The 27,267-nt window shown below is 40.1% G+C and overlaps 2 protein-coding genes and 1 long non-coding RNA gene across 4 annotated transcripts; 1 reads left to right on the top strand and 2 right to left on the bottom strand.

Annotated features, from left to right (window-relative positions):
• Positions 1 to 432: 432 nt before the first annotated feature.
• LOC113029832 (V-set domain-containing T-cell activation inhibitor 1-like) lies at positions 433 to 11,122 on the bottom strand. 2 transcript variants are annotated; one of them, XM_080306214.1, is made up of 6 exons: positions 9,920 to 11,122; positions 4,185 to 4,499; positions 3,387 to 3,665; positions 2,303 to 2,397; positions 2,204 to 2,226; positions 433 to 1,903 (listed from the first exon to the last, which is right to left on the bottom strand). In XM_080306214.1, exons 2-6 carry the CDS (start codon positions 4,474 to 4,476, stop codon positions 1,795 to 1,797), a joined length of 798 nt encoding a protein of 265 aa, XP_080162340.1. In that variant the 5' UTR covers positions 4,477 to 4,499; positions 9,920 to 11,122; the 3' UTR covers positions 433 to 1,794. The 2 variants fall into 2 exon arrangements, with proteins under 2 accessions (XP_080162340.1, XP_026036637.2); XM_026180852.2 differs by lacking the exon at positions 9,920 to 11,122 and adding an exon at positions 8,033 to 8,438.
• On the top strand, positions 8,678 to 9,856 carry LOC145430991 (uncharacterized). Its single transcript, XR_013911361.1, has 3 exons — positions 8,678 to 8,817; positions 8,925 to 9,036; positions 9,330 to 9,856. It is a non-coding gene; the product is annotated as an uncharacterized LOC145430991 (long non-coding RNA).
• Positions 11,123 to 12,000: 878 nt separating the features above from the next.
• LOC113029222 (programmed cell death 1 ligand 1-like) lies at positions 12,001 to 16,465 on the bottom strand. Its single transcript, XM_026179978.2, has 8 exons — positions 16,227 to 16,465; positions 16,033 to 16,122; positions 14,539 to 14,847; positions 14,097 to 14,384; positions 13,809 to 13,897; positions 13,644 to 13,712; positions 12,987 to 13,093; positions 12,001 to 12,877 (listed from the first exon to the last, which is right to left on the bottom strand). Exons 2-8 carry the CDS (start codon positions 16,100 to 16,102, stop codon positions 12,817 to 12,819), a joined length of 993 nt encoding a protein of 330 aa, XP_026035763.2. The 5' UTR covers positions 16,103 to 16,122; positions 16,227 to 16,465; the 3' UTR covers positions 12,001 to 12,816.
• Between the last annotated feature and the right edge of the window lie 10,802 nt (positions 16,466 to 27,267).

Here is a 27,267-nt window from a genome sequence, read left to right as displayed (position 1 = left end):
AATGCCTCACTCACCTCTTCTTATCCACTAGGAAGTAACAAAGCTCATCTAATTTAACCTGCCTTCACCTAGATGTTTGAGTAACTTTGGTCGGACAAGCTTTAAAAAAGTTAAAGATCTATGGTTATCTCTTACAGTTTGAAAAATCTTAACTAATCTTCATCACAGCTGTGTTAGTATAAGAAGGTTCTAATATAATCAGTGGTGTTCAAAAAAGTAAAGGCCACTGATAGGAAGCCTGTAACCTACATGAGGTCGTAAATTTCTCTAAATTAATTGTTTTTAATTGTTCTAAACTGCTGTAGTTCCTCCCTTGGTCCAATAAACTACATTTTGGAGTAAGTCTGTCTTTGTGTGTGTGTCTTCCTGCAGGAACTGCAGAAACCATCTTCAGCTACTAAACATGGACTGAAAAAAATTGTTCTTAATATATTTTAGTCAAGTTGTTTATTTAGTGAAGTTTCTTATGCATTATATACACACACATACACACAAAACATTCATTTTCGAGATGGCAGCATTTGAAAAGACACAAGAACCTACGAGTTACTAGTTGCTGCTCCTGTTGTGGAAGTTTCCATTTAATAAAGCCTGCAGACAAACAGTGGGTTGTAGCTAACATCCTTTAATCAAAAAAAGATCAAAAAGCCAAGCTTGGTGAGAGAAGCCATCGCTGGGGCAGACAGTCAGCAGTGTCGCCAGCCCAGCATGGCCCTGGGTTAAATACCCCCTACAGGAACAAAAAGCAGGACATAGCTGCTTCAGACCATCGGCCTTTTCCCCAAAGAAAGGTTCACACTCCCTTGCTACCTCTCACAGTCGTTGAAGAGACAAAAGACTCTTCCTGTGAAGTTGTCTGCTTCCACCAACAATCACCCGGCTGTTCAATGGCATGAATGTGTGAGACATTGAGCCATACTAAAACCCAGTGGCACCAAGGCATTACACAGTAAAATAATGTGAATAATACATGAATAAAAGAAATTCCTCTACACTGCTCAGGTCTTTCTCTCACCCACCTTTTATTTTTAGCTGCCCTCCGAGACACAGCAGGTGAGATCCTGTCCTGGTGACAGTGTATTTTTACTACAATACAGTACAAATCCACCTTAAGATGTTCTGCATGGTTCTTCCAGCAGCTTGATGGTCTCCCCTCTGTGTTTATTAAATGCCAGATGACTCAAACAACAGCTGCAAACTTGATCATCTCTGAAGTTTGAAATGATGTCTGCTGCACTTAAATTAAACGGTCCCTCATCTCAGCCCATTCAGGACTGAAAATAGTTAGTAGCTGTAAACACTGTGCAGGATGTCAGTTTCAGACATTTACATTTATGTTAAACTGCATAAAACAAATCAATCATATGTAAACACAAATAACAAGAAAAAAAAGTATGTCTCACATCATCTAAAACTGTCTGCAGTGCTTAATGTTATTTTTTCGTTCCACAGTAGAAGAACACATGTTGAAAAGCTACCAGCTCAGCTAGTAGCTAAACTCAAGTTTATCAGCAGTTTTTGACAAACAAATCAAAGCTGCCTCTGTGACTGAGACTCATCTTTTTTGCAACATTCTTCTTTGTGCTGCACAACCAAAAATCAAAGGTCCAGAAGGAGGCATATCAAAATATTTAGGTTATGACCAAGAATCAGCATAGATGAAAACAGAATTTAAAAAAAAGTGTCCTTGCTCCTCAGTGCACGTATGAGTAACTAAGTAACTCATTTGAATGTCGTTTTCAGCAGGTTTTTCACTTATGAAAGTTTTTGCTTTACTGAGCAGAGATCCAACACTCAGGAGGGTTCAGTGCAGGGCTGAAGCAGAGCTGCTGGGGTCTGCTTGGGGGATGTCAGATGTTTCGTGGCAGAGCTTCTATTCAGCTCCACCTTAAGTTCAGTGTCACTGTCAAAAAGATGAAAAGAGACCATTTGGAAACATGTCATCATTATGAATAATAAAAAAACATATACAGTCAAAAAAAAAAATCACCACATCAATCTGAATGTGCTTCATCTGATTTTCTGTTTTCATGTCATGGATGTTGTTGAACGCTGCTTCAGTCTGACTCACTACTAAATCATTTTGACTCGACAGCAGTTTAATTTCATTCATTATAGACATCTGGTTTTATCTCCATGACCATAACACTGTTTTCAAACAAGTCATTTTTTATTTAGTGTAGTTCAAACAAGATTTACTCACGTATGTGTTTTGTTGGTGTTGCTCTGAGGAAAAAAAACATAATCAGTATAAATAACATAAACAAACTGAACTGCAAAGTGAAGGGAGAAAGTTATTTACCTTTCTGCGCTTATACAGCACGAAGCCTACTGCTGCTACTACTCCTGTAATCACGATGGCTGCAATCACCCCTGCTACAGTAGCTCCTGAATTACCTGAAACAGAAGAAACAGAATCACTTAAAATGTCTTTTGGCTCAAACCTCATCATGGCTCTGAATGGAATAAGCACCCAGTCCCTCTATATTATTATTATTATTATTATTATTATTTTTGCTTTATCATCAGAATGTGGTTTAATTAGAATAATATTATTAGAATATACAGTAATGAAATCAGAGTTTGTGTTTAACTGCATAAAACTTGATAAAAATGTGTAAATAACACTAAACTTGATCATTAACCGATTAAGGTCTAAACTGTATGTGAGAACGCTGCATTGCACATGTATGTTAAAGAAAATTGACCCCGTAACACAAATTGCGGTCATAAATATTTTGTACTTTGTAGTTGTGAGTTTTGTAACCTTGTAAACCAAAATATCTGACAATTTTATGTCTGTGCATCTATAGATGAGAATTTGTGTTTGTAAAAACAATTACACAAGTTACAAATTGTTTTTTTGTTGAGGTCTGGTTACAGATACAAAGCAAAAAACTACGTGTAAAACTGTAAAAAACTGTAACTTGTGTTTTACAAACACACACAAATTCTCATCAGGACTCAGTACGCATTTGATTTACAAGTTCAAAATATTTATGAGCACAATTTGAGCCCATATGTAACACCGATCATATCATGTATCACACTCATACATCATATTTGATAGATGAGATTTTATGAGTTTTCGAGAGTTCAGAGAGATTTTTTTCCTGATAAAACTCAATAAATTACACACAAAAAATCAAGATGTAGCCAAAACTATACAATTAATTAATTTCTCATTTTTTTTAATTCCAATTACAAACAATGTGAATTTATTATTAATCTATTTTGTGAATCATGGTTTGCAGAGTTAAAATTGATTTCAACACTGTGTGGATTTCCTTCTTGTATGACAAAACATTATCTGATGTCATTTTAGGATTAAGGTGAATTTAACATACAGTACATCATATTACAACATTATTGTCTTCACTGCTTACTTTGTTTAGATGAGGTGGAGGGCCAAGTTACACTCCTCTTGCTACGGCGAGTGCTGATGGTGCAGCTGAAGGTCAGATCAGTTTCGCTGTCTGAAGGTGTCACAGAGCTACTGATGTTGTAGAGGTGTTGCTCAGTCTCCTGCATCCTGGTGTTGCACTTGCTGTTCACATTGGAGGGAGGACTGGTGGACCAGGTGAGCTTAGGTTCAGGGTAGATCCCCTCTGAGCAACAGGTGAGTGTGTTTCCTTCCCGCTGAATGTCGACTTCATGGACTGGAGCTGCAGAAAAAAGAAAAGAAAGACAGAGTTTATGTTCACATATCTTTATGGGTTCTTTTTTTAGCATTTATAAAGCAAGTACGGTGAAAAAGCTGAAAAGGAGAAATATAGTCAAGTGTTACCAGTGCTCGATTTTTCTACACCGAATGATGTATTTTAACTGAACTTTTTATGAGCAGGACATCTTTGTCATTAAATCAAGTGTTTCATCAAAAGACTAATTGTAGTGCTTTTCTTTATTCTCATACATTTTCTGGACTGCATCAGTAGCTGCATTTTCTTTGCAGGTCTTTTACTTGCAGATATATACTAGATCTAACGCCATGACCTTAAACTTTATTCACAGTCAATACATACATGCATGGTACATGATATTGTTTTTTATTTATATTTTAACTAGAGCTATTTCTGCAAAAAATATCTGAATATAAGTAGAAACATTTATACATACACTTGGAGAAAATGATAAAGATTAAAAACATACATTTCTTTAAAATGAATGCATTGTGTGTCACGTACCATCCATTTTTAAATTGATAAATGATTCTTTGATTCCATTTTCAGTGCTGGTGTAGCACTTGTATCTCCCTTCATCCTGAACCTCCACCTTTGTCAGCAGGAGTGAGGCGTTTCCTGAGGAGATCTGGTCGCTGAACAGTGACGTCCTGCCTCTGAAGCGCTGGTTCTGCAGTCCAAGCTGGTCTTTGCCTTCATAGAATGAATGAACAAAACGGTTTCCTGCTGATTGCTGGAACCAGTGGATGACTGCAGTGCCTCCCTCAGAGCTGCATGGCAGCATGCAGGTCTCCATGAAAATGCAGGACACGTCGGTATCTGCAACAACAGCAAGATACACATGATCATAAAGTAAGATCTGCAGCTCAAAACATTTTTAGATGCTTTAGAGTGAAAATTGGTGCTGATAAGTAATGTTTTATTGAGTGTGGGATAAGCAAATGCATGTATAGAATTAAATGTCAAACCTAGTAGTCCCCCAGAAATAATATAACCCTTCCTCCACCACCAAATGACTCTGAGCTGACAGGACTACAGCCGTAGTACAGACTACCACTGACCCTGAAAACAATCTTACTATGCCACGTCGACTGGTTTCAATTCCTCATTTGATAATTTCTGAATTATACAAGCCATTCCAATCCTTTCTCCTCCCAGCTTGTGTCTTTTTTTCCCCATTAGCTCAGATTTAGTGGGAGGGACAAAGATACAAAGATGGAGTCAAAGAGAAATGTGCAGTGAATGTGCATCACAGGTGAAGACGATCATGGACGAACCAAAGCAAGAAGCAAAAGACAACTATCAAAGTAAAACAGGAAATAGGAAAAGAAAATACTTAAAGGAGGCTCGGATGGATGAATGAGACAACATTCAAGGAAAACTCAGACGGACATTAGAAGGACTTCAGACAAAACTGAGAGCAACACCAGAGACAAATAAAAATCAAGACAGAAGCTGAAAACAGAAAAGTATCTAAAACAAAAAATCATCAGGAGCCCAATAAATTTAAACATGAAAATACAGTAAATTACAAAGCAAGAATTGTAAACTGCAGACTGAAGACTTTCCCTGTGCCACAGGCTAATGTCTCTGCTCTTTCCAGCTGACTCCAGAAAAACAGTAACTTGGTTTCAGTTAAACAGGTTCTCCAACAATCTTTTAGAGTTCTTAAGAACAGATTTAATTTACAGCAGTGATGCCAAAGTCAGCGCATCATTTTAAATGTGCATGTAGTTTGGTTTCTCTGTATAACCATTATAGTTATTTTACCAAGTGACCTTTGACCTGATTTATTAAAAATATGAGACGTGTGATAATGTTTTTAGAGTGAGGCATGTAAAGGCAGGGATGTTTTTGTTTGTTTCCTTGTTGGCAGAAGGTTTCGTGTTGAGCCGACACATGGAAACATTGCTTTGTTGCGTTGTCCAAAACTGATCTTAGAAAGATTGTGTCCCTGTGACTCCAGAGGAAAACATCTGTCATGACTGACTCATGTGGGTCTGAGTGAGGCACAGGGATCAAGACCAGCAACCTTAAAATGTGGATCCCAAAGATCGAGCACCATAAATTCTGTCATTTCAGTTCCCATAGGGAATAATTCACAATCATTACTACTGGTTCAAATCCATTGTTTAAATATAATGAGGATGAGAACGTGTTCATTTCTAAACTTACTGATGTCTCTATTTGAAAAAAAACAAAAAAAACTTAGACTTCATTTTTTAATCTCCATTTTCTACTGAAAAGCCCATCGATAACTAATTGAATTTCTTTTCGTAACAATAACAGCAAAAATGTAAAGGACGCTCATTTCGAGCCAGAACTCTGAACTTCGATCTAATTAAAGGAACTGTTATTAAAAGATGTTTCTGTAAGAGAGCGTATTCCTCCCTCGACAGACCCAACACCACGGTTCGGATAATGTTTTTCAACTTCTCTAGCGCCTTTAACACAATCCAGCTGAGAGAGAAGTTGGAGGCTATGCAGATGGAGGCTCCACTGGATCAGCAACTACCTGATAGGCAGACCACAGTTTGTGAGGCTGCAGAGTTGTGTGTCAGAGAGTCTGAACAGGAACATAGCAGCACCCCAGGGAACTATTCTGTCCCCTTTCCTCTTTACCATCTATACATTCGACTTCAAGTACATCACATAAACTTGTCACCTCCAGAAATTCTCAGATGACATGGCCATTATTGGAAGTGTGGAGATGGGAAGGGAAGAGGAGTACAGAGGACTGATTGGTCACTTCGTGAGGTGGTGTGACGTGAACCACCTGAAGATGAATGCGACCAAAACAAAGGAGCTGGTGGTGGACTTTGGCAGAAACAGATCCTGACCCTCCCCTGTCTGCATTGGTGGGACTAATGTTGAAATAGTCACATCCTGTAAGCATCTGGGAGTTCAACTGGATCACAAGCTGGAGCGATCTGCCAACACGGACGCTGCCTACAAAAAGGGACTGAGCCGGCTTTGCTTTCTACTATGGTAAATGGTAAATGGCCTTTGTTTGTATAGTGTTTTTTCTAGTCCCTAAGGACCCCAAAGCGCTTTACACATCCAGTCATCCACCCATTCACACACACATTCACACACTGGTGATGGCCACAGCCACCCTGGGGCGCACTGACAGAGGTGAGGCTGCCGGACACTGGCGCCACCGGGCCCTCTGACCACTACAAAGGCTCAGATTCTTCAATGTATGCAGCAGGCTGCTCTATATGTTTGATTAGTCTGTTGTTGTGAGCACTCTCTTCTGTGCTGTGGCGTGCTGAGGTGCAGGCATCAAAGCAAAGGATGCAAACAGACTGAACAAACTCATCAGGAAGGTTGAGTTTCTTCTTGGCATAAAGCTGGCCACCATGGAGGAGGTGATCGGTGACAGAATGCTGGCAATCACGGACAATGACTCGCACCCCCTCCATAAAAAACTGGGTAATCTGAAGAGCAGTTTCAGCAACAGGTTCCTCGCTGTCTGAGGGAACGTTGCAGGAGGTCGTTCCTTTCTGCTGCCATCAAACTCTTTAAATCATTCATGTGGGTCAGATCCACACATGTGGACCAGAATAATCCCACCTCAATACACCCTGTCACTTTTGGACACCACGACACACATACTTGTCCTTTTATATTAATATATACTGTATGTATATTTATACCTATATTCATCTATTTATCTTTATATTTATTTATCATTACTCTATGAGTGTTTGTTGTTTATTGTATATTTGCTGCTATGACAACTGATTTTCCCTCTGGGATTCATAAAGTTTCTCTGATTCTGAAGTGTGACAGCCAGCCCTGATCTACCGTATATTCTCTATTTTCCTGTCACCAGCAGGTTTTAGATGTAGATACAAACTGATTGTTTAAACCACATTCCCATTTCACTGAGAGTGATAATATTTAACAATAAAGTTTTCAGGAAAATAAATCACAAACATTATTTGTCATGATCCTGCTCTGTGACCCAACGTTTTGAGTTTATCATTGGCTATTGTGTTGGCAATTATATTTTCTGCTTAGTTTGTTCCTATTCTTGTCATTTAGATTGCCGAGACTTAGTCTTATTTCATGTTTGTTTCTATTATATTATTCTCGGGCTGTGTTCTCAGTTCTGCTGCCTCAGCACAAATAAAGGTTCATTTCCTATTTCTAAGTTCTGTCTTGGAGACATTTGTTGGTTTCTGGTTATGACACTTCTGCCTCTCCTCACACATTCAGCTTTTTTTGGAGTTTCTCTCGTTGCACTTCCTGGTATTTGTTTTCTCGAGTAGTTATTTCAGATTAAAACCAGGTAACTTCTGTTTACACAGGAGTAAGCTAGTGTGTGTAGTAAATGGCTAACTCACCTCCTCCGGTTAAAGTCCACGTAAATGTCAGGAGCACCAGAAACACTGCGCACTTGATCCCAGCCATGATCCTGTTGTTTTATCCGCTTGCAGACGCATTAATGTTGAAGGATCTCAAACTCACCCAGCCTGTCTGTCAGGTAGTGCATATTAACGCACTGAGAATGAGGAAAACGCTAATCAAACTTCGCCTGAATGTTCAAGGTCAGCACGGAGACACGCCTTACAATAATTAATATTAACAGTTTGTAACTTCACCTGCACTAACGTGCAGAAGAGGCATCTGCTGATCAACGGCAAACCGAGTTTCCGAGTTACAAACAATAAGAAAAACATTTAGAGACGAGTCCCTCTCTGTCGAGTACTGCGCAGAAATTACTTTCGTTATTTTTGAGGGTTGTACCTTTGACGCTCGAAGCCGCACTACCACGTGACTGATTCAGGAAATAATTGCAGTATTCCGGAGTGGACCCCACCCTTATTCTGCGGACTTATTATGAGTTTGTTTGCACTCTGGTCAAGCTTTTTTTGGAAGCAGCCATAAATTTCACCTGTATGGAAACATTTTCAGCTGATGTCACCTAATAAAATATGCACATAGTTATAAATGAGTATTAATAGTATTTATATAATTAATATAAAAAAAACGTAACAAGACATTTATCCCTTGTTCTAGTTTCTTTCTTCTAATTTCCGGTATATTTAAAGGTGAAGTGTTGTTTTAGCTCAACAATAACACCTGATCTGACATTACAGAGCCCTCCATGAAAACCAGACCAGCTCAGGTAACATTGTGTGGTATGTTTGTATTAAACAACATTAATTTATATTTTAATTGTGAAATTTGTAACTAATATGGAATTATTTGTGTATTTGTTTGTTTGTTTTGTAGTCATCAGTGGAGAATAATGCAGTGGATGAGGCCTTGGTTATTGAAAGAAAAAAAAGAAAGCTTGTTAAAGCTCTGAGCACTACTGATGTTCTCCCACAGGACAGGTGTGCATGTGAGTATTTTACCTCATTTCCTCATATTTGCCATTCCAAGACTGGCAAATTATTTCCTTTAGGCTTTGAAAGCTGTAGTGGAGGACAGATAAGCTATAATGATTCAACCCCACAGCCACTGTGTCAAAGACATCTGTAGTTAGTTTAACAGCAAATATGTGAACCTCTATCAGCACCACTGCAAGGATTATATGCTTTTTTGTCATTGCAATATTCTAACTGATGCCATTTTGTTTAAGTTGCTGCTGCAGTGACACTTGAATAAATCACTTTTTGTTCACTGATTTTATAGGAGACGCTGACACATGTGTTGGAGCGAACAGGTCAGCCGGCTTAAGGATGATTAAAGAGATGGATACACATATTTGAACAGCACGTACCATATGCTCCAACATGTTTATGATCCCAGGGAACCTGCAGGAGCACACTGATGTTGTCCCATAAGAACATCTCATCTGAACAGTAAAAAAATATTTTAGAAAGTCTAAAAGTGCTGTCCTCATTTAATGAGGCCACAGTTGAGCCACCAAAGGTCATTCCCCTTTATCATAGCTGCACCATGCACCAGAGGAGGAAGGAAATGGCCACTGTCCATACTCCAGAGAGTCTGAGGTTAAAGGAGAAGCTGTACATTTTACAATAAATGAGCATCATATCACTGGCAGCGCTGCTCGATCCCTGCTTTAAAAACACAGTCTTCATTAACTCTGGTAAAGCAGCAGCTGATGAGGAGATGCTCACTTCTAAATGTGCTGTTGTTGTACGAAACAGTGCTGCTTCCTCCTCCTCATCGTCACAACTGCGCATATTAGAAGCTTCTCAGTCTGTGCTTCAAAAAGAAATGGACACATTCTAATTATGTTATTGCATTTAGTCACTTACAGCCTGTTTATGTTAGGTAGCAAACTGTGCTGTTGGTTGGACACCACAGTCCTGCAGACGAGGACCAAGCAGCACTGTAGACTCTCTGTGGGCTCCTCCTGTTTGTCTTTTTACATTTTTATTCCTTTTATTATTCAAACTAAGATCAGAGTGGTTATTATGCCGGGTGCTGTGGTGAGGGATAGGTTGGTGAATGAGAGAAGAAGAGCGTCAAACTGCTGCATCTGTAACTAAACACACTCTAACAACAAACAGCACTCAAAACAAACAAACAAACAAACAAAAAAAACAGGACAAGGTAAGCAAACTTTTGCTGTTGTGTGTGTCAGAGAGAGAGACATGTGCGAACTTGTAAAAAACTTGCTGGATAACTTAACTTCCTGAACTGAAGAAGCCTCTTGGATAAGAGGTGAAACCAAAACAAGTCCAGTCATGCTCCCTGAGACAAATCTCTGCACTCCAGTGTTTTCTAAAGCAGGTGAAATCATCTGAAAAAGAAAAGCTTTTTTAATGAATTAAAAGTCACTTTTTATAAGTAACATAAGCACAGTTACAAACCCAGTAACACAAACTCATTGCATCCTTTTTTCCTAATCTTCTCTTTTGATCCTGCTATTGTAGCATAAACACACACACAGCATATTTAAAAGGTCAGAATTATTTAGAAGTTCACAAAAAGCATTAAGTCATACATTCACACCAAAGCCATGGTGTCATTGTAATCACTCTGCCTGTTTTACATTTATTGTCCACTTGATGGCACCTTAGAGCAAATGAAGCACTGTGAAGCATCGGTGCATGAACGCAACAGGTGAATGGGAAGCTTCAGTGCTTCTTAAGGCTTAAGAGTGCAGAGCAGGTCCTCTCTTGCTCTCTTGCTTCATAGAAAAAGAATCACAACTTGTTGCAGCTCTTCGCAAGCTGCTATGAGGAAATCTCAAACTTTGCCTCTTTAGGATTGCAGCATCGATTACTGCGCATGTTGTAATGTTGATAAGAGGTGGTTTTATCCTCCCCAGTGGACTTCCTGCTCTGCCTGTTTAAATGGCTTAGATAGTAAATTATTATACCCGTTATGTTGTCAATGATTACAGCTGTTGTAATTTAATATTTAAATGAGTAAGTAATAAATTTTATTATGGGTTAGGTTGATGACATTGGTTTGGGTTTTGAATTCAGTGCATGCTTTCAGCTTATTTGTGAATTATTTGTGCCAGTTCTCCGTTAGTTGGTATTTATGTTAATGTCAGCTCTTCTCACAGCCGGTGGTGACTCCACCGTGTCTCCACCATCCAAATCTCCCAATTTATCTCCCTTCAGTGTTTTTGTGGATATCATTTTTGGTTTGTTTGTTTTTGCTGTTTTTTTGCTATTTTGGACTTTTTTCAGCTTCAATAAAGGTTTACTTTTTGTTCATTGGACTTCTTCTTTCTTCTGTCATTTAGGTCAATACCTGCACGTTATGGGAATAATGGTTGTTTGTTGAAGTTTGACGGGAAGCACATTCTTATATCTCAAATTCTTTAGTTAAATTGAACTTCGATCATTTCATAGCCTCCAAAACAAAATCATATTTACACTTGACTTAAAAAATGTTCCAAATGCAGAATCAGATGAAGTTTTGACAAGACTGTATTTTTTTTAATAAGAAAACTTTTCTTAATAAAGGAAATTTGTACTTAAGACTAAAAAATATGTTTAGTAAAGTCAAACTTATTTTACTTTTTTGTTTTGCTAAATACAACCAAATTTGCTATTTAACATCAGGTTATGTGTAGGTGTCACTGTGAGCATGAGAGCCTTCACCAGTCGGTAAGCAGGGTGGGCATTACAATAAACTCAGTATTGATGACTGCATTTACTGCAAGTGCTGTAGTCTCGTATGAGCTCAGTAAGAGTACGAACAACCAAATGGCACTAATGCTTCTAAATGCAAACATTAAAATTTATCAAGTCACTATATGAAGGTGTAGATCTCCAAAAGGTGCATTAACAACAAACACCATGTGACAGTCCCTAAAAACGTTAGCAGTAAGAAAAGCAAGTAAGTTTTCAACAAATAATAAAACAGTAAATCATAGTCAGGTCTTAAACATTTAATATTTGTGAATGTTTTTACAAAACACTGAAGACGTGCTGCTTACAACCTCCAGATTTCAAAACTGTGTTTTTTAATAAAACAAAAAAAAAACAAAACAACTAAAACTACTATACAAGTAAACATTTTAATTTATCCATCCATCCATTCGCTTCCACTTATCCTTTTCAGGATTGCCGGAGCCTATCCCAGCTGTCAGAGGGCGCGAGGCGGGGTACACCCTGGACAGGTCGCCAGTCTGTCGCAGGGCTAACACACAGGGACAGACAACCATTCACTCGCACATTCACTCCTAGTGGTAATTTGGATTATCCAATTAACCTATCCCCACAAGCTGCATGTCTTTGGATGGTGGGAAGAAGCCACAGTACCCGGAGGGAACCCACGCAAACACGGGGAGAACATGCAAACTCCACACAGAAAGACCCCGGCCTGATGGTGGAATTGAACTCAGGACCTTCTTGCTTTGCAGCAACAGTGCTAACCACCGTGCCACATAATTTATGTGTCATGAAATATAATGAGTGACATTTTCTTTCTGCTTAATTATTTTGTATCATTTTATCGAGTAGATGAGGTAGAGGAGGAACCATATGCTGTAATCTCAACCTCAAAATATCAAAGAACTTCACCAACATGTGCAAAGTGAGCATTAGTGTCACTGATGGAGAACAGAAAAGACATCAGAGTGTATCAGCATCATTTAATGATACTGACTCAGGTACATTTAACAGATACATTTAAAAATCATTTAATAAATGGAGAGGTCACGTTGTCTGAGGCCGTGTTTCTACAGGATTCACATTTCTGTGGGTTCTGCCGCTGCCTTTGGTAATAAATCATCTCCCTCATGGTCGTGACTGCAAAATGAAATTATAAAGAATTCTGTCCTGAAATACATTAAGAATAAACAAAAAAGCAAACCAAAGATACGCTGGATTAAAAAGAGCGGGCGAGAGAGAGATTTACCCAGGAGCGCTCAGTGTTTTCACTTCCTCTGAAGTTTTTTCTGTCAGGACCAAATCGAGTTGACTTGATATTTCTGCAGCATCAGGAACCTGCTGAGCCTGATGGGACTGAAGAAGAGTTTGTCATCCAAGAGTTTATATTAGTTCTATAGCAAGTAGTACAGCTATTAAATCATGTACTAAAAAGGGTTTTGTATACGTTTAATATCATTTTTAAAGGGTTGCATACAATCGTGTGAACGTTTTCCTTTTCATATGACTTTAAACATTTTAAAATACTTCCACTGTGTTGTTACTCTTTTGCCTTTGAACTTGCACATGTTGGGCTAAAGCATAGAAATACATTATTTTAGGATTTTGTTTCATTTTTATAAGAAAAAAAGATCAACGTTGGACTATTTTTTTTTTTAAAACAGAATATGGTTTAAATTTAGATTACCATATACACTTCAAACATTACAGAAACATAGTTGAAAAGGTAAAAAAAAAAAAAAGAAAAAGCAAAAGAAACGAAAGGGTTTTTTATTATCATTATTATTATTATTTATTTATTTATTTATTTTAAAGAATTAAAATGGCTTGAATTAAATTTTGGACGTTCTAAGTAAAGTTTGGTCAGATTAAGGGGGCTCATTGCAACATCTGTGCCTGTCTGTACCTGTAACTCCATTGATCCTGTTTCCACTGTAGGCAGCACACTCATTGGCACTGAGCAGCTCTGGTGCATCTAAAATGTTGCATTATTAATTCAACACATCAACACAATAGATCCCCAAATTTCAGAAGTAGATACCCTTCCTGATATCTGTTTGTTTGTCTTTACCTTACTGTTAAATTTATTGCAGCATATCGGTATCAGGCCTAAGATTACCGCAATCATGATGACGCCTGCCACCATGGCTTTAGCGATGCCTGCAGCAAACACGCACATACACGCACATACACAAATGAAAAGTGTTGATTTTACTTATTTAATAATCAATATAAATAACTATAAATAACTATTATATGTATTTTGTTAATAAAAAATTCTGAAGATTTTTGCAGAACATTTTTTTATTTGGTTGGTAAAAGTCTGACTGACTGACCACAAATCTTAAAACACACTTACCTTCTTTCAGGTTGCGGTTTGACAAAATGGCTGTTTTGTTGTTGCTGCGAGTGGTGACAGTGCAGCTGTAGGTCATATCAGTGAAGTCATGTTTGGTGTCAGGGAATATGACAGAACTCTTAATGTTATAAAGTTCTCTGTTCGGTCCACTCTGCTGGACTATGGTTGTGCTCCTGAAGACGGTTTGACGGCTGGTGGACCAGGTGAGCACAGGTTCGGGGTAGATCCCCTCAGAGCTGCAGGTGATCCTGTTTTCTGCCTTCTCAATGTTGACCTCACGGACTGGAGCTGTCATAAAAAATATACTTTATGAATTATTCACTCTAAAAATATTATTTTGTCTTGAAATGTTTTTTGTTTATAAGACAAAGATTGCTATATATCTTCATGCAAATATATAGTAAAAAAAAAGTGTCTTGTGTTTTCTGTATGTTTCTCGTACCGTCCACTTTTAGGCTGATAAATGAATCATTGTTTCCCCCTGTTGCACATTTGTATCTGCCTTCATCTTGAAACTCCACTGATGTCAGCTGGAGTGAGGCGTTTCCGTTGGATATCTGGTCTTTGAATAATGATGCCCGGCCTCTAAAATGCTCATCCTGTTGTGTAAGCTGGTCTTGTTTGGAGTTGTAGGAGAGGATGGAAACATGTCTTGCCTTTAGCAGACTCCAGCTAATAACTGCATCAGTGCTACCCAGGAAACTGCAGGGTAAGATGCAACTTTCCTGGAAAACACAGGACACCTCAGTATCTGCAACACAAAGAGACACCCAACACAGTTCAACTTAGAGGACATTTCTCTGAAATCCAACAATTAAATTAAAAATAGTTAGTTTTTCCACCAGTAAAACCTGGTGTCCACATTAAACACTATGAAAATACAAAACCAAGCTGGTTGCTCGAATATAAACACAATGCTGTTTGAGTCTGATATAGCTGAAAGATGTGTCACTCTGGTAGCAACATTACATACTCCACATTTTCCCACACAGAAAACAAAAGTATGTGACAGCTGGAATGCACGCCGGCACAAAGGTCAAATTCAAAAACTACATTTCTCATGTGATGCCATTTTTAAAGTTTACACTAACACAGTAGGTGAATAGGAACTCGGACTTTGTAGCAAATCACTATTCAAAAAAACGTTATCTTAAGTGTTTAAAATTTAGTCTAAAATGATGCACAAGAGATCCAGGATTTTCCAAATTTGATGAATAGATAATGATTCTTTCAGCTGCTCTCTTTGCTTCTGTCTCACCATATCCTCCACATCTTCCTTTGAATGTTCTCTCTCTACATCTGTGAACCTTCTCTATGTTCATCCTCTTTTCTTCCTGCCTGGCAGCTCCATATTCAACATCGCTTGTCCAATATACCCACTATCCCTCCTCTACATGTGTCCAAACCATCTCAGACTTGAGTCTCTAACGTTGTGTCAACCTAAGCGTCTGATATACCCTTTTCTTTTCTTGTCCATCCGGGTCACTGCCAACAAAAATCTTCAACTGTTCCAGCTCCAGCTTGGTCTTCTGTCTTTTGTCAGTGTCACATATCTGAACTATGCATCATAGCATAGTCTCACTGGCATCTCTTAATGAATGATGCACATACAAAATAACACAAATGTGAGAAAAAAAAAGTCTTTGGGCACAAATATCTCTGAAATTTCTGCCATTAAAGTTTATATAACGGAACATAACAGAAGACTGGATTTCTAGACAAAATACTAGTCAAGCAACATCAAAGTAAAAAAAACCTCCTTCAGACAACCATCTATGTAAACTTTCTGAGGAGTACAAACAAAATATTAATACATTTCTTATTGTAATTCAAAATCCTTGTCTAATTTTCTGGCATGTTCATTTTTTCTTTGAATAAAAACCACCATGACCCGAAACACACCTGTGTTAATGACGGTCATGGCAGCCTCACTCACCTCCATTTGTAAGAGTCCACAGAAAAGCCAGAACAACACACTTGATCCCGATTATCCTGCTCAGTTCCATATTCCTGCTGCTGAATCAAACTTCATAACAGAAGAAAAAAGAAGTCTCTCTTAGAACATGTAGTTTTGGCGTTCTAGATTTCTGCCTCCACGCCCACAGAATGAACTGTTTCTCTTTAGCCTACCATATTGTTTCCTGGTATGTTTAGATCCATTCATAATAACTACCATGATAATGGTTAGTTATAATGGTTAGAATAAGGTATTATGCATATGTACGCATAAGATAACACCTCACTCAACTCCTTTTATCCACCGACAGTTCAGGATGGTCAAAAACACGATGGACTTGATCCCAGTCATTAGCTCGTTCAGTTCTAGTTGCCTCCCTGTTACTTCATCAGTGTTTGAAAAAAGAACCAACATGTTACTAGCTCATAACAAAACTCATCGGGCTTGTTTGTTTGCTTGTGACGCTGTCAAGTGTCTTCAAACTATGACTCAGGGAAGTGTTTGAAATAGCTAGGTGTGGTAAGAAGAAAAGAATGACTTGTCAATCATCAACTTTTCACAGGAAGAGTCATTCTCTGAAATGCTACCAAACCTTTTACTGCGTCTTTCTTTATTTTAGCTGCTCTCACAATCCAGGATTCAAGTGCAACTGTCCTCCCCTCACACATGCGCACACGCTAAACACTAAAAACATTGATTTCATTTATACAAAAAAAAAGGTAGGACTCCCGAGTGCCTGTGATTACTGATCCAGCATAGGTTACTTTGTAGGTAAACCTTTTCAGTGCATTCAAATCACAAGTGCAGATCACATTATGTTAATCAATAAATATCATTTTCATAAACCAGCATGAGCAACAGTGCAAGAGAATCATGTCATGCTTTTTGTAGTTTTTTAGTAAATCGATTCACAACTGCACACCAAAATCACGTATAATATTCAATCACCAGCCACTCTGTTAAGTACACCTATTCAACTGCTCATGAATGCAAATATCTTATCAGCCAATCATATGGCAGCAAATCAATGCATTTAGGCACATAGACATGGCCATCACAACCTGCTAAAGTTCAAACTGAGAATCAGAATTGGGAGGAAAGAGGTGATTTAGGTGACTGAGTGTGCAAAAAAAATAACATTTACTTATTGCTAAAATACAAAATTCATATATTTATTCTTTCATTTTATTACTCAAGTTTAGGAGTGCTTGAGGTTTGTATGTGAGCTAAACTGCTGGGTGTTGTAGCAAACTTTCAACCAGAAGATGTCACTAAAAATATACAACATCTATTAAAAGACAGTTTAAAGTTTAGCTGCTCAGGATCAAACGCCATCAAGGAGTTTTGCAGGTCCTCGCAGAAGAACCTTTAAAATTCACTGATGTGAAGGCAGAAGGACAGTGAGTAGTTCTATCATCTGCCATCAACCCTGCAGGTTGGGGAGCCCGGCTAGATGGGAGTCGGATTTTTGTTTTAAAACGTGAAAAAAAGAAAATTTAAAATGTCTGCTGCTTTAGTTAAACTTAACTGTGACAAACACATTATTTTATTTTATTTTATTTTATTTAATACACATTACAAATAATCTACATCTTTTGTTTTTGTTGTGCTGACTACTTTTTTCTGTAAGAAAGACTCGGTCACATGATAATTTTCAAACAGTGAGATGATGCTGCAGATTCAGTTAATTTCAGTGAATTAAATTACCGAGGTGAAGTAAGTCTCTGCAGTTTTTTCCAGTGATACTGACAGACCAATCAGTTCATGACAAAATAAATTACACACATCTCTAAATCTATCTTCTTCATACTATTTTTTCATGAGCACTGTTTGTTCATAATACAAGACTCCACAGAAAAGTCAGAAAAATGCATTTGATCTCAGTCATTATGCTGCTGCTGCACCAGTGTTAAAAAAGGATCAAGTTAAATCTACTAATGTTTTTCTTTTTTCTTTTTTACTTTTTAAAAATAATTTATTTTGTCAGACTTCATAACTCCCCAAATTCCCCCCCGTAATTGTATTATTTTTTGTAAAATTTGTACTACTAAATAAAACAAAACAAAAACTAAATAATTAAATCAAAGACTGTGCAATCTAGACAGCTACTTTAATGTAGCTTATATAATTATATAATTTAATTCCTCAGATGTAACCACAGACAAGTTATAATCTTGTTGTTATTTCATTATTTTAACAGTCAGTAAATATGGATGAAATGAGGCCAAACCGAACTACAGGCTCACTTGTGGTCACTGGACAGTTGTAAACAAATCCCTGCAGCTCAGTGGTTCCTTTCCAGTATCACATTTTGTCTTATCTACAGATGACATAAACTAAATCATGAAAACACAACATACTGATATTTACTGAAGCTTTTCACTAGAAAATGACAGAAAACAACAAAGCGTCTTCGTTTAGAGGAAGACGTTTAAAATAAATTATTTAGAACAGTCGATGAATCTGAGAACACGTTTCTGAGTGAAAGAGACAGAAAACAGTTGTGTTTCTCTAACAGGAGGAGCTTCTTCATACTAAACAGGACACAGAGACACTGATGCATTAGGATTGAAACCAAATCCAGGATAAATAGGTTCAGTGAATGTGGTGTTAAAGGTGTGGAGGTGAATCAGAGTGCCAGAGGAGACTCTGTAGAAGGACAGAATGCCAGCAGGACAGTCCACGTACACGGCTACTCTGTTAGAGGCAGAAGATGTGGAGGAGGAGTAGGAGGAAGACATGCTTCCATTATTGTGCCACACAGAACGAGGGTGACCATCGCTGTAGCATTCCAGTCTCCAGGACTGATCGTTCCTTCCAAACACGCAGTCTTTACTGTCGCCTGTCCTTTCAATTCCTCTGTAACTCACTGATATATCAATCCCTCCACTCCACTCGACCTCCCAGTAACAGCGACCAGTCAGACCATCTGTACACAGCAGCTGATACCAGTAATCAAATCTGGATGATCAGGATATGACTGAACCTCCTTCACCTGTGTCACCTTCCTGTTGTTGTCGGACAGTTTGAGGTATTTGTTTATTGTGTTTGTGTCAATTGTGAGTTGACAGGAATCTGGTGGAGACAACAAACACAAATCAGGTTCCTGCAGAAAAGGTTAACATTGTTATCTTGTTACAAAAAAACAGCTGAACATGAGAGGTATTTGGACCAATTTTGTGTTCTCCATTCTTTAAGCACCGGTTTGAGCACAGTTTAAGCACCGGCACGGTTTCAAAAGTACCGGTTTGGCACCGGTATCGGATAAAACCTAAACGATACCCATCCCTAATCAAGGACACAATCAAAGGGTCAAATGATGGAGTGATCTCTCCACCATTTGACCCCAGAACTGAAGAGAACTGAGAGGTGAAAACGTCTTCAAGCAACTCAAAAGAAGTCCAGACGCTTTTCTTTTCAAGCTCCTTGGACAACTATTATGGTTGGTACTTAGGCAGAAATATCTGCCCATTATAAATATGTAAGGATTATTGTGAACTGTGAGTCATGTGAAGTGCCTGTAATAAATTTCAAGGAGAAGCAAAATGGATTCTCGTTAAACAGGTGTGGTGATAAAGCATTTGCCCTTTAGCCTTTTGGTCTTAAAGGTAAATGATAAAATGTTTTCATTACATTTTATTATGCATGATAAGTTTCCATATTATAGAGCAGCTAAGTTTCAGCTCAGCTGTCTGCCATTGTTCTTTCACTTCAGTAGGAATCTGAGATATTTATCTTTGCTGTGATTTGTTTCAGCTGAAATGAAACATGGGGGAACAAAAGTGATTATAACATTATGGTGGGCTAAAACTGTTAACATCTCAGACATTTGCAAGTGTCCCTTTGCAAGGTTTGATCATACTGTGTGTTTTGCAGTCTTTACAATGACCTCACTTCCACAGGTGTGCTGGAATGCTGTATCACCTGTTGTTTGGAAGTTTAATCTTATCAGCTAAATCTGCCCAGAAGTAGACAGAACAACACACTACAACATTTAAAAACAAAAGCCAGTAAAAAACAAAACAAAAACAAAAGCATAGAACATGTTCTAAATATTTTAAGCAATCTCAAATGCTGCTGTTTTTTTTCTGCCTATTAGTTTTCTAAAGCCATTTTACTGAAGTTTCACAGAGTTGATTTCCAGTAAAGGAGTAACAAGAGCTCAGAAGTGAAAGTGAAATATTCTAAATATGCCAAGAATGACACACCTCAAGTTTGACCAGCAGGTGTGCTTTTAGATGTGTAACTACTGTGAAATGTTTGCAATGTAAATCTAAAAAACACAGGCTTTCCATTTAGCCAGCAGATGTCTGGGTTAAAGATTTACATTTCTGTATGTCAGCAGATGCATTTAAAAAAGCCTAATTTCCATTACAATGACAGTTAATTGTTATTCATTGTATTTTGGCTGACACTATCCTTTTTTGAGTTCCACATACTGTATTGTTTGCCTGTGTGCGACTAAAGCCTGTTCAAACTGTCATGGTCCTGGGTTGTTGACCCAGGGTTTTGTGTTTCATTTTGGTGTCATCTTATAGTTTTTGTTAATTCTTTTTTTGAATTATTTCTTAGGGTTTGGTTCTTGTGTTTAGTGTTCTCCCTCTTGTGCTCTGTTCATGTCCCTGAGTTTGTGTTGTAAAACAATCTGTGAGTTTCCTGTTTTACTTCAGATTCAGCTGTGTTCCCCCCTGGTGTGTCATTCCCTTGTTAGCTTGTGTGTATTCATAGTGTGTGCCTGCCTGTGTTCCTTGCCGGTTCTTCTGCGTTAGTTGGTGTTTCTCTGTTCTCATCTCGTGTTGCTCTCTATGTTGCGTGTTCTAGGTTTATTAGTTTTTCCCAGTTTAGGTTTGTGTCTTTGTACAATCCTCTCCACCCTCGTTTCTGTTTATATTTCACCCATTGTAAATAAACGTTCGCCTGCATCTAGCTGTTTCTTGCATATTGGGTCCTCTTTCCTACAAACACCACACGACTGCTGCCCCAGCCGTGACAGTACCAACTGTTGAGACAACGCCGGTCATTGCGAATCTTTTGGTCCTGGTAGAGATCACGCTGAGATGTTTCCAAGTATCAAAGTATCACTTTATTTCCCAATCCCAATACAAATGCACATTTGGAGATCAACACTACATCCTGTGCTGTCCTATTCTAAAGTTGATCTGAAGAGTTTTACACAGCAGCTACAGTTACAGTCTCTGGTCTCCTCCTCCTACAGTAAACCCCCCACAGTGGAAAAACACTGGTACAGTGGCCAGGTATGCTGACACCCTGACCCCCATCTCCTTTTAAGGAAATGTCCATCCACCATTGTCTGCCCCTCACCCTCAGTAACTCTTGCTACTGTCCTGGGGGTGGGGGTTAGATGTCCCACTGCCCTGCACTCCAGTTCTTTGTTCCCCCCTTCCAGGACTATTTTTTATTGTGTATTCCTACATTCTATCTACAACAAAATCCTACTATGACACCCACTAATAAACTACATTCCCTATGACCTCAATACCTAATAAACAATCTATTATTTCTACACAACCGACCAAAGTATAGACTCAGTGGATTCGGTGAGGGAGCGACGCTCACTTTTTTGACAGGACCCAGCTAGCTCTTGGAGGTCCTCCATGCTACCGTTCCTCGCTCGTGACCTACCCTTCAACCCACGCATCCGTTTCCTCCCCTCAGACGCCAGCACCACCGTCTTGCAGAAAACACTCTAAACGGTACCGGGAGGAGTTTCATATATCAAATACTTTTCAGGATTTTTTTATTTATTTTTATTTTATTTATTTATTATTATTTATTTATTTATATATATATATGTATATATATATATATATATATATAGCTAGCAGCTGGATAGCGTAGTGGTTAGACTACACGCCTTTGGAACAGAGGATCGCAAGTGCGATAGGAGAAGGATCGTTGAGTGCGAGAGGAACTGACCTGAAAAATAGGATCATGGCCAAGCTTGAAACCTGTATCCCCCGTAGTCGGTTACCAAGATTACGTGAAGTACCCTCAGAAGGTCTGCTAGATGATGTTAATGCAGCACTACGGACAATACCTACAACCACGATTACCGACACTAACAAGCTGATCTACAATACGGCAGCAGTGATCAGTGAGATGCTTGGCTACAAGTTGAACAGCCACAAGGGGCAGTACCCTCCATGGAGAAGGAGGCTAGAGGGCAAGATCAAAGTAGCACGGAGGGAGGTTAGCCAACTAACGGAGTTGCAGAAAGGTGCGACAAAGAAGGTGCCTAAGAAATACAGCAAGCTGTCCATACCTGAGGCCTTGGAAACTGCCAAGCAAAGACTCACAGCCTTGGCCAGCCGCTTGAGGAGGTACACCAGAGAGATAGAAGGCAGGAGAATAAACCAGCTGTTCTCCACAGAACCAGCAAAGGTGTACTCTCAGTGGCAAGGGAACAATAAGAGAACAGCACCACCAAGGCTGGAGACGGAGCAATACTGGAAGAGCATATGGGAGAAGGACGCAACCCATAACGGCAATGCTCAGTGGCTAGTGGATCTGAGGGCAGACCACAGCGACCTCCCTGAACAGGGTCCAGTAACCATCACAGTGGCAGATATCCAAGAAAGGGTCTCCAGTATGAAGAGTTGGACAGCACCAGGGCCCGACATGGTTCACGCCTACTGGCTAAAGAAGCTGACTGCACTCCACGAGCGTCTGGCAGCACATATGAACCAGCTGCTACACAGCAAATCCAGCATGTCCAAATTAACACTGTCGGATTTGATTTCAACACTATTAAAGTGTCTATATGGGTCCACACCAGAGAGTGTTAATTTAACTCTTTTTGGAGAGTTGGTACGTTTAACTCTGATTTAGTGTTAAACACCAAATCTGTCTGGAGTTGATAATTTAACACTTGGTGTTAAGAGTTTATATATTAAACTCTCAAAGAGTATTTTAGTTTAACTACGTAAGAGTTATCTTCTAATTCATTCTAAAAAGCGGGAATTTTACTGTTCTGAACTTCTAGAAATTTCTTTTGGAATTAAACATTTACTAAAAAGATGCAATGGTTTTTGAAAAACATTTATTCTGAACTGTGCACCACAATTTCAAAACATTTTCTGAAAGATGTAACAGTGTACATGTTCTCACTTTTGTTTATCAAAAGGTCTGACATGGTAAATGCAAATAACAGCATTCTCATCACTTATTTCTTCAATACAATATGCATGTCCTTCATTCATCCCTTTGTGGAACTTCAACGCACTTCTGCTCTCCCCCATATTCCATCTGCACAAGCATAACCTGTGCGGAGATTGAATAAAAATTAGTTGACACTAATTAATGGCACAAATAATCCAGTAAACAATTGCAGCACAGTAAAAAAAAGGAATCCTCTTTGAGCCATTACTTGTGTAAAGTATTTTCCCAAAAGACAAAGACACAGGCAACAGGTAATACTGAACTAAATGTAAAACCTCAACCTTTTTCATTTTTACCTAAACCGTGTGCACAAAACTCTGGAGGGATCTATGCTAACGTAGAATCCAGTCAGGACATCAGCTACTGCTGTTTGCTCGTGTTTTTTTATTTTTATTTTTTAATGGGAGATCGTTTTCAGGCTTCAAGTAGCACCATTATACCAACATTTCACATTCTAGACATTGTTTTAGGTGTATTTGACCAAAAGTTTGACTGAAAATTCACATGCAAGCTTTTTTTCAAGGCTGTGGTATTTGCCCGCAAACAATACCTTTCAGCTAGCTAAAACAGAATATTATGCTATCAGCGAGCAACATGGCTAATGCCTTTCACACAGCTTTGTCTCAACTCCAAAGAGCCACAGAAGTAAAAGCTCATAATAATAATTGAAACAATCTTTGAAAAAATGACTTACCAAGCATGGCAAACAACTCAAATATGTAGAGCAAAATGTTCTGAAACGGCTTCACTTCAGCTTCGATTGGAGCCGTGCTGGGGGCGGAGTCTGTGAATTTACTCTGTTGGTGTCATAGCCCCTCTAGGAGTTCAGAGTTAAGAGGTCAAGAGTTAATGTTTCCATTGTAACACCTCCAGATTTGACAGAGAAACACTCATTTTTAACACTCGATTTTAACTACTATCATTTTACACCTCAGAGTTACATTAAAAGAATGTGACTCTGCTTAGAGTAAAATTAACTCTACTTTTGCAAGAAGACTATTAACACCAAAACATTTAACACTTTTAAATTTGCTGTGTAGTTAACGAGAGCCACCCGGAATGGCTAACCGAAGGTCGGACGGTCCTGATCCCCAAGGACCCAAAGAAGGGACCGGTCCCCTCCAACTACCGACCAATAACCTGCCTCAGTACTACATGGAAGCTCCTGTCAGGCATCATATCGGCTAAGATGAACAGGCACATGGGTCAATACATGAGCGGGACACAGAAAGGGATTGGCAAGAATACCAGAGGCGCAAAACACCAGCTACTGGTAGACAGAACAGTCAGCCGAGACTGCAAGACCAGACTGACCAATCTGTGCACTGCCTGGATTGATTACAAGAAGGCCTATGACTCAATGCCCCACAGCTGGATACTGGAATGCCTAGAATTGTACAAGATCAATGGGACCCTAAGAGCCTTCATCAGGAACTCAATGGGGATGTGGCGTACAACACTAGAGGCCAACTCCAAGCCCATAGCACAAGTCACCATCAAGTGCGGGATCTACCAAGTAGATGCTCTGTCCCCACTGCTGTTCTGCATAGGCCTGAACCCCCTCAGTGAGATCATTAACAAGACTGGCTACGGATACCGACTACGGAACGAAGTAGTTGTCAGCCACCTCCTGTACATGGATGACATCAAGCTGTATGCCAAGAGTGAACGAGACATCGATTCACTGATCCACACTACCAGGCTATACAGCAATGACATTGGAATGTCATTCGGACTGGAGAAGTGTAGTCGGATGGTAACAAAGAGAGGGAAGGTAGTCAGAACTGTGGGGATTGAACTACCAGAAGGCAACATTGCAGACATAGAGGACAGTTACAAGTACCTGGGGATCCCGCAGGCGAATGGGAACCATGAAGAGGCCGCTAGAAAAGCTGCAACCACCAAGTACCTGCAGAGGGTCAGGCAAGTCCTGAGGAGTCAGCTGAATGGTAAGAACAAGATCCGGGCCATCAACACGTACGCCCTGCCCGTGATCAGGTACCCTGCTGGGATAATAGGCTGGCCAAAGGAGGAGATAGAAGCCACTGACATAAAGACAAGAAAGCTCCTTACCATGCATGGAGGGTTTCACCCCAAGTCCAGCACCCTGAGGCTGTACGCTAAGAGGAAGGAAGGGGGCCGGGGACTGGTGAGTGTCAGCACCACAGTCCAGGATGAGACAACGAACATCCAAGAATACATTGGGAAGATGGCCCCAACTGACCGAGTGCTCAGTGAATACCTCAGGCAGCAGAAACCCAAGAAAGAGGAGGGAGACAAGGAACCATCATGGAAGGACAGGCCCCTGCACGGTATGTACCACCGGCAGATAGAGGAGGTGGCTGATATCCAGAAATCCTACCAGTGGCTGGACAAAGCTGGACTGAAAGACAGCACAGAGGCACTAATCATGGCAGCACAAGAACAAGCTCTGAGCACAAGATCCATAGAGGCTGGGGTCTATCACACCAGGCAAGACCCCAGGTGCAGGCTGTGTAAAGATGCCCCAGAGACAATCCAGCACATAACAGCAGGGTGCAAGATGCTAGCAGGCAAGGCATACATGGAACGCCATAACCAAGTGGCTGGCATAGTGTACAGGAACATCTGTGCCGAGTATAACCTGGAAGTCCCGAGGTCAAAATGGGAGATGCCCCCAAGGGTGGTGGAGAATGACCGAGCTAAGATCCTGTGGGACTTCCAGATACAGACGGACAAAATGGTGGTGGCTAACCAACCGGACATAGTGGTGGTAGACAAACAGAAGAAGACGGCCGTAGTGATCGATGTAGCGGTTCCGAATGACAGCAATATCAGGAAGAAGGAACACGAGAAGCTGGAGAAATACCAAGGGCTCAGAGAAGAGCTCGAGAGGATGTGGAGGGTGAAGGTAATGGTGGTCCCCGTGGTAATCGGAGCACTAGGTGCGGTGACTCCCAAGCTAGGCGAGTGGCTCCAGCAGATCCCGGGAACAACATCGGAGATCTCTGTCCAGAAGAGCGCAGTCCTGGGAACAGCTAAGATACTGCGCAGGACCCTCAAGCTCCCAGGCCTCTGGTAGAGGACCCGAGCTTGAAGGATAAACCGCCCGCAGGGGCGTGCTGGGTGTTTTTTTTTTTTATATAATAAATAAATAAAATAAAAATAAATAAAAAGGGGATTGAACTACCAGAAGGCAACATTGCAGACATAGGGGACAGTTACAAGTACCTCGGGATCCTGCAGGCGAATGGGAACCATGAAGAGGCCGCTAGAAAAGTTGCAACCACCAAGTACCTGCAGAGGGTCAGGCAAGTCCTGAGGAGTCAGCTGAATGGTAAGAACAAGATCCGGGCCATCAACACGTACGCCCTGCCCGTGATCAGGTACCCTGCTGGGATAATAGGCTGGCCAAAGGAGGAGATAGAAGCCACTGACATAAAGACAAGAAAGCTCCTTACCATGCATGGAGGGTTTCACCCCAAGTCCAGCACCCTGAGGCTGTACGCTAAGCGGAAGGAAGGGGGCCGGGGACTGGTGAGTGTCAGCACCACAGTCCAGGATGAGACAACGAACATCCAAGAATACATTGGGAAGATGGCCCCAACTGACCGAGTGCTCAGTGAATACCTCAGGCAGCAGAAACCCAAGAAAGAGGAGGGAGACGAGGAACCATCATGGAAGGACAGGCCCCTGCACGGTATGTACCACCGGCAGATAGAGGAGGTGGCTGATATCCAGAAATCCTACCAGTGGCTGGACAAAGCTGGACTGAAAGACAGCACAGAGGCACTAATCATGGCAGCACAAGAACAAGCTCTGAGCACAAGATCCATAGAGGCTGGGGTCTATCACACCAGGCAAGACCCCAGGTGCAGGCTGTGTAAAGATGCCCCAGAGACAATCCAGCACATAACAGCAGGGTGCAAGATGCTAGCAGGCAAGGCATACATGGAACGCCATAACCAAGTGGCCAGCATAGTGTACAGGAACATCTGTGCCGAGTATAATCTGGAAGTCCCGAGGTCAAAATGGGAGATGCCCCCAAGGGTGGTG

This window comes from Astatotilapia calliptera, chromosome 9 (genome assembly GCF_964374335.1).
Source record: "Astatotilapia calliptera chromosome 9, fAstCal68.1, whole genome shotgun sequence".
In the NCBI taxonomy this organism is placed as follows: domain Eukaryota; kingdom Metazoa; phylum Chordata; class Actinopteri; order Cichliformes; family Cichlidae; genus Astatotilapia; species Astatotilapia calliptera.
Note: the sequence above shows the minus strand (reverse complement) of the source record. Positions and strands in the feature narration are given on the sequence as shown.

Bases quoted from the DNA above. Each gene is read 5' to 3' on its own strand.
- LOC113029832 (XM_026180852.2), bottom strand. From the start codon at position 8,099: ATGGCTGGGATCAAGTGCGCAGTGTTTCTGGTGCTCCTGACATTTACG. The intron at 4,500-8,032 runs GTGAGTTAGCCA...CTGTTGTTGCAG, and splicing joins GTGGACTTTAACCGGAGGAG to ATACCGACGTGTCCTGCATT. The intron at 1,904-2,203 runs GTGAGTAAATCT...TCTTTTTGACAG, and splicing joins AACACCAACAAAACACATAC to TGACACTGAACTTAAGGTGG.
- LOC113029222 (XM_026179978.2), bottom strand. From the start codon at position 16,102: ATGGAACTGAGCAGGATAATCGGGATCAAGTGTGTTGTTCTGGCTTTT. The intron at 13,713-13,808 runs GTAAAGACAAAC...GCAACATTTTAG, and splicing joins GCAATAAATTTAACAGTAAG to ATGCACCAGAGCTGCTCAGT. The intron at 13,094-13,643 runs GTACAGACAGGC...ACTCTTCTTCAG, and splicing joins CAGGATCAATGGAGTTACAG to TCCCATCAGGCTCAGCAGGT.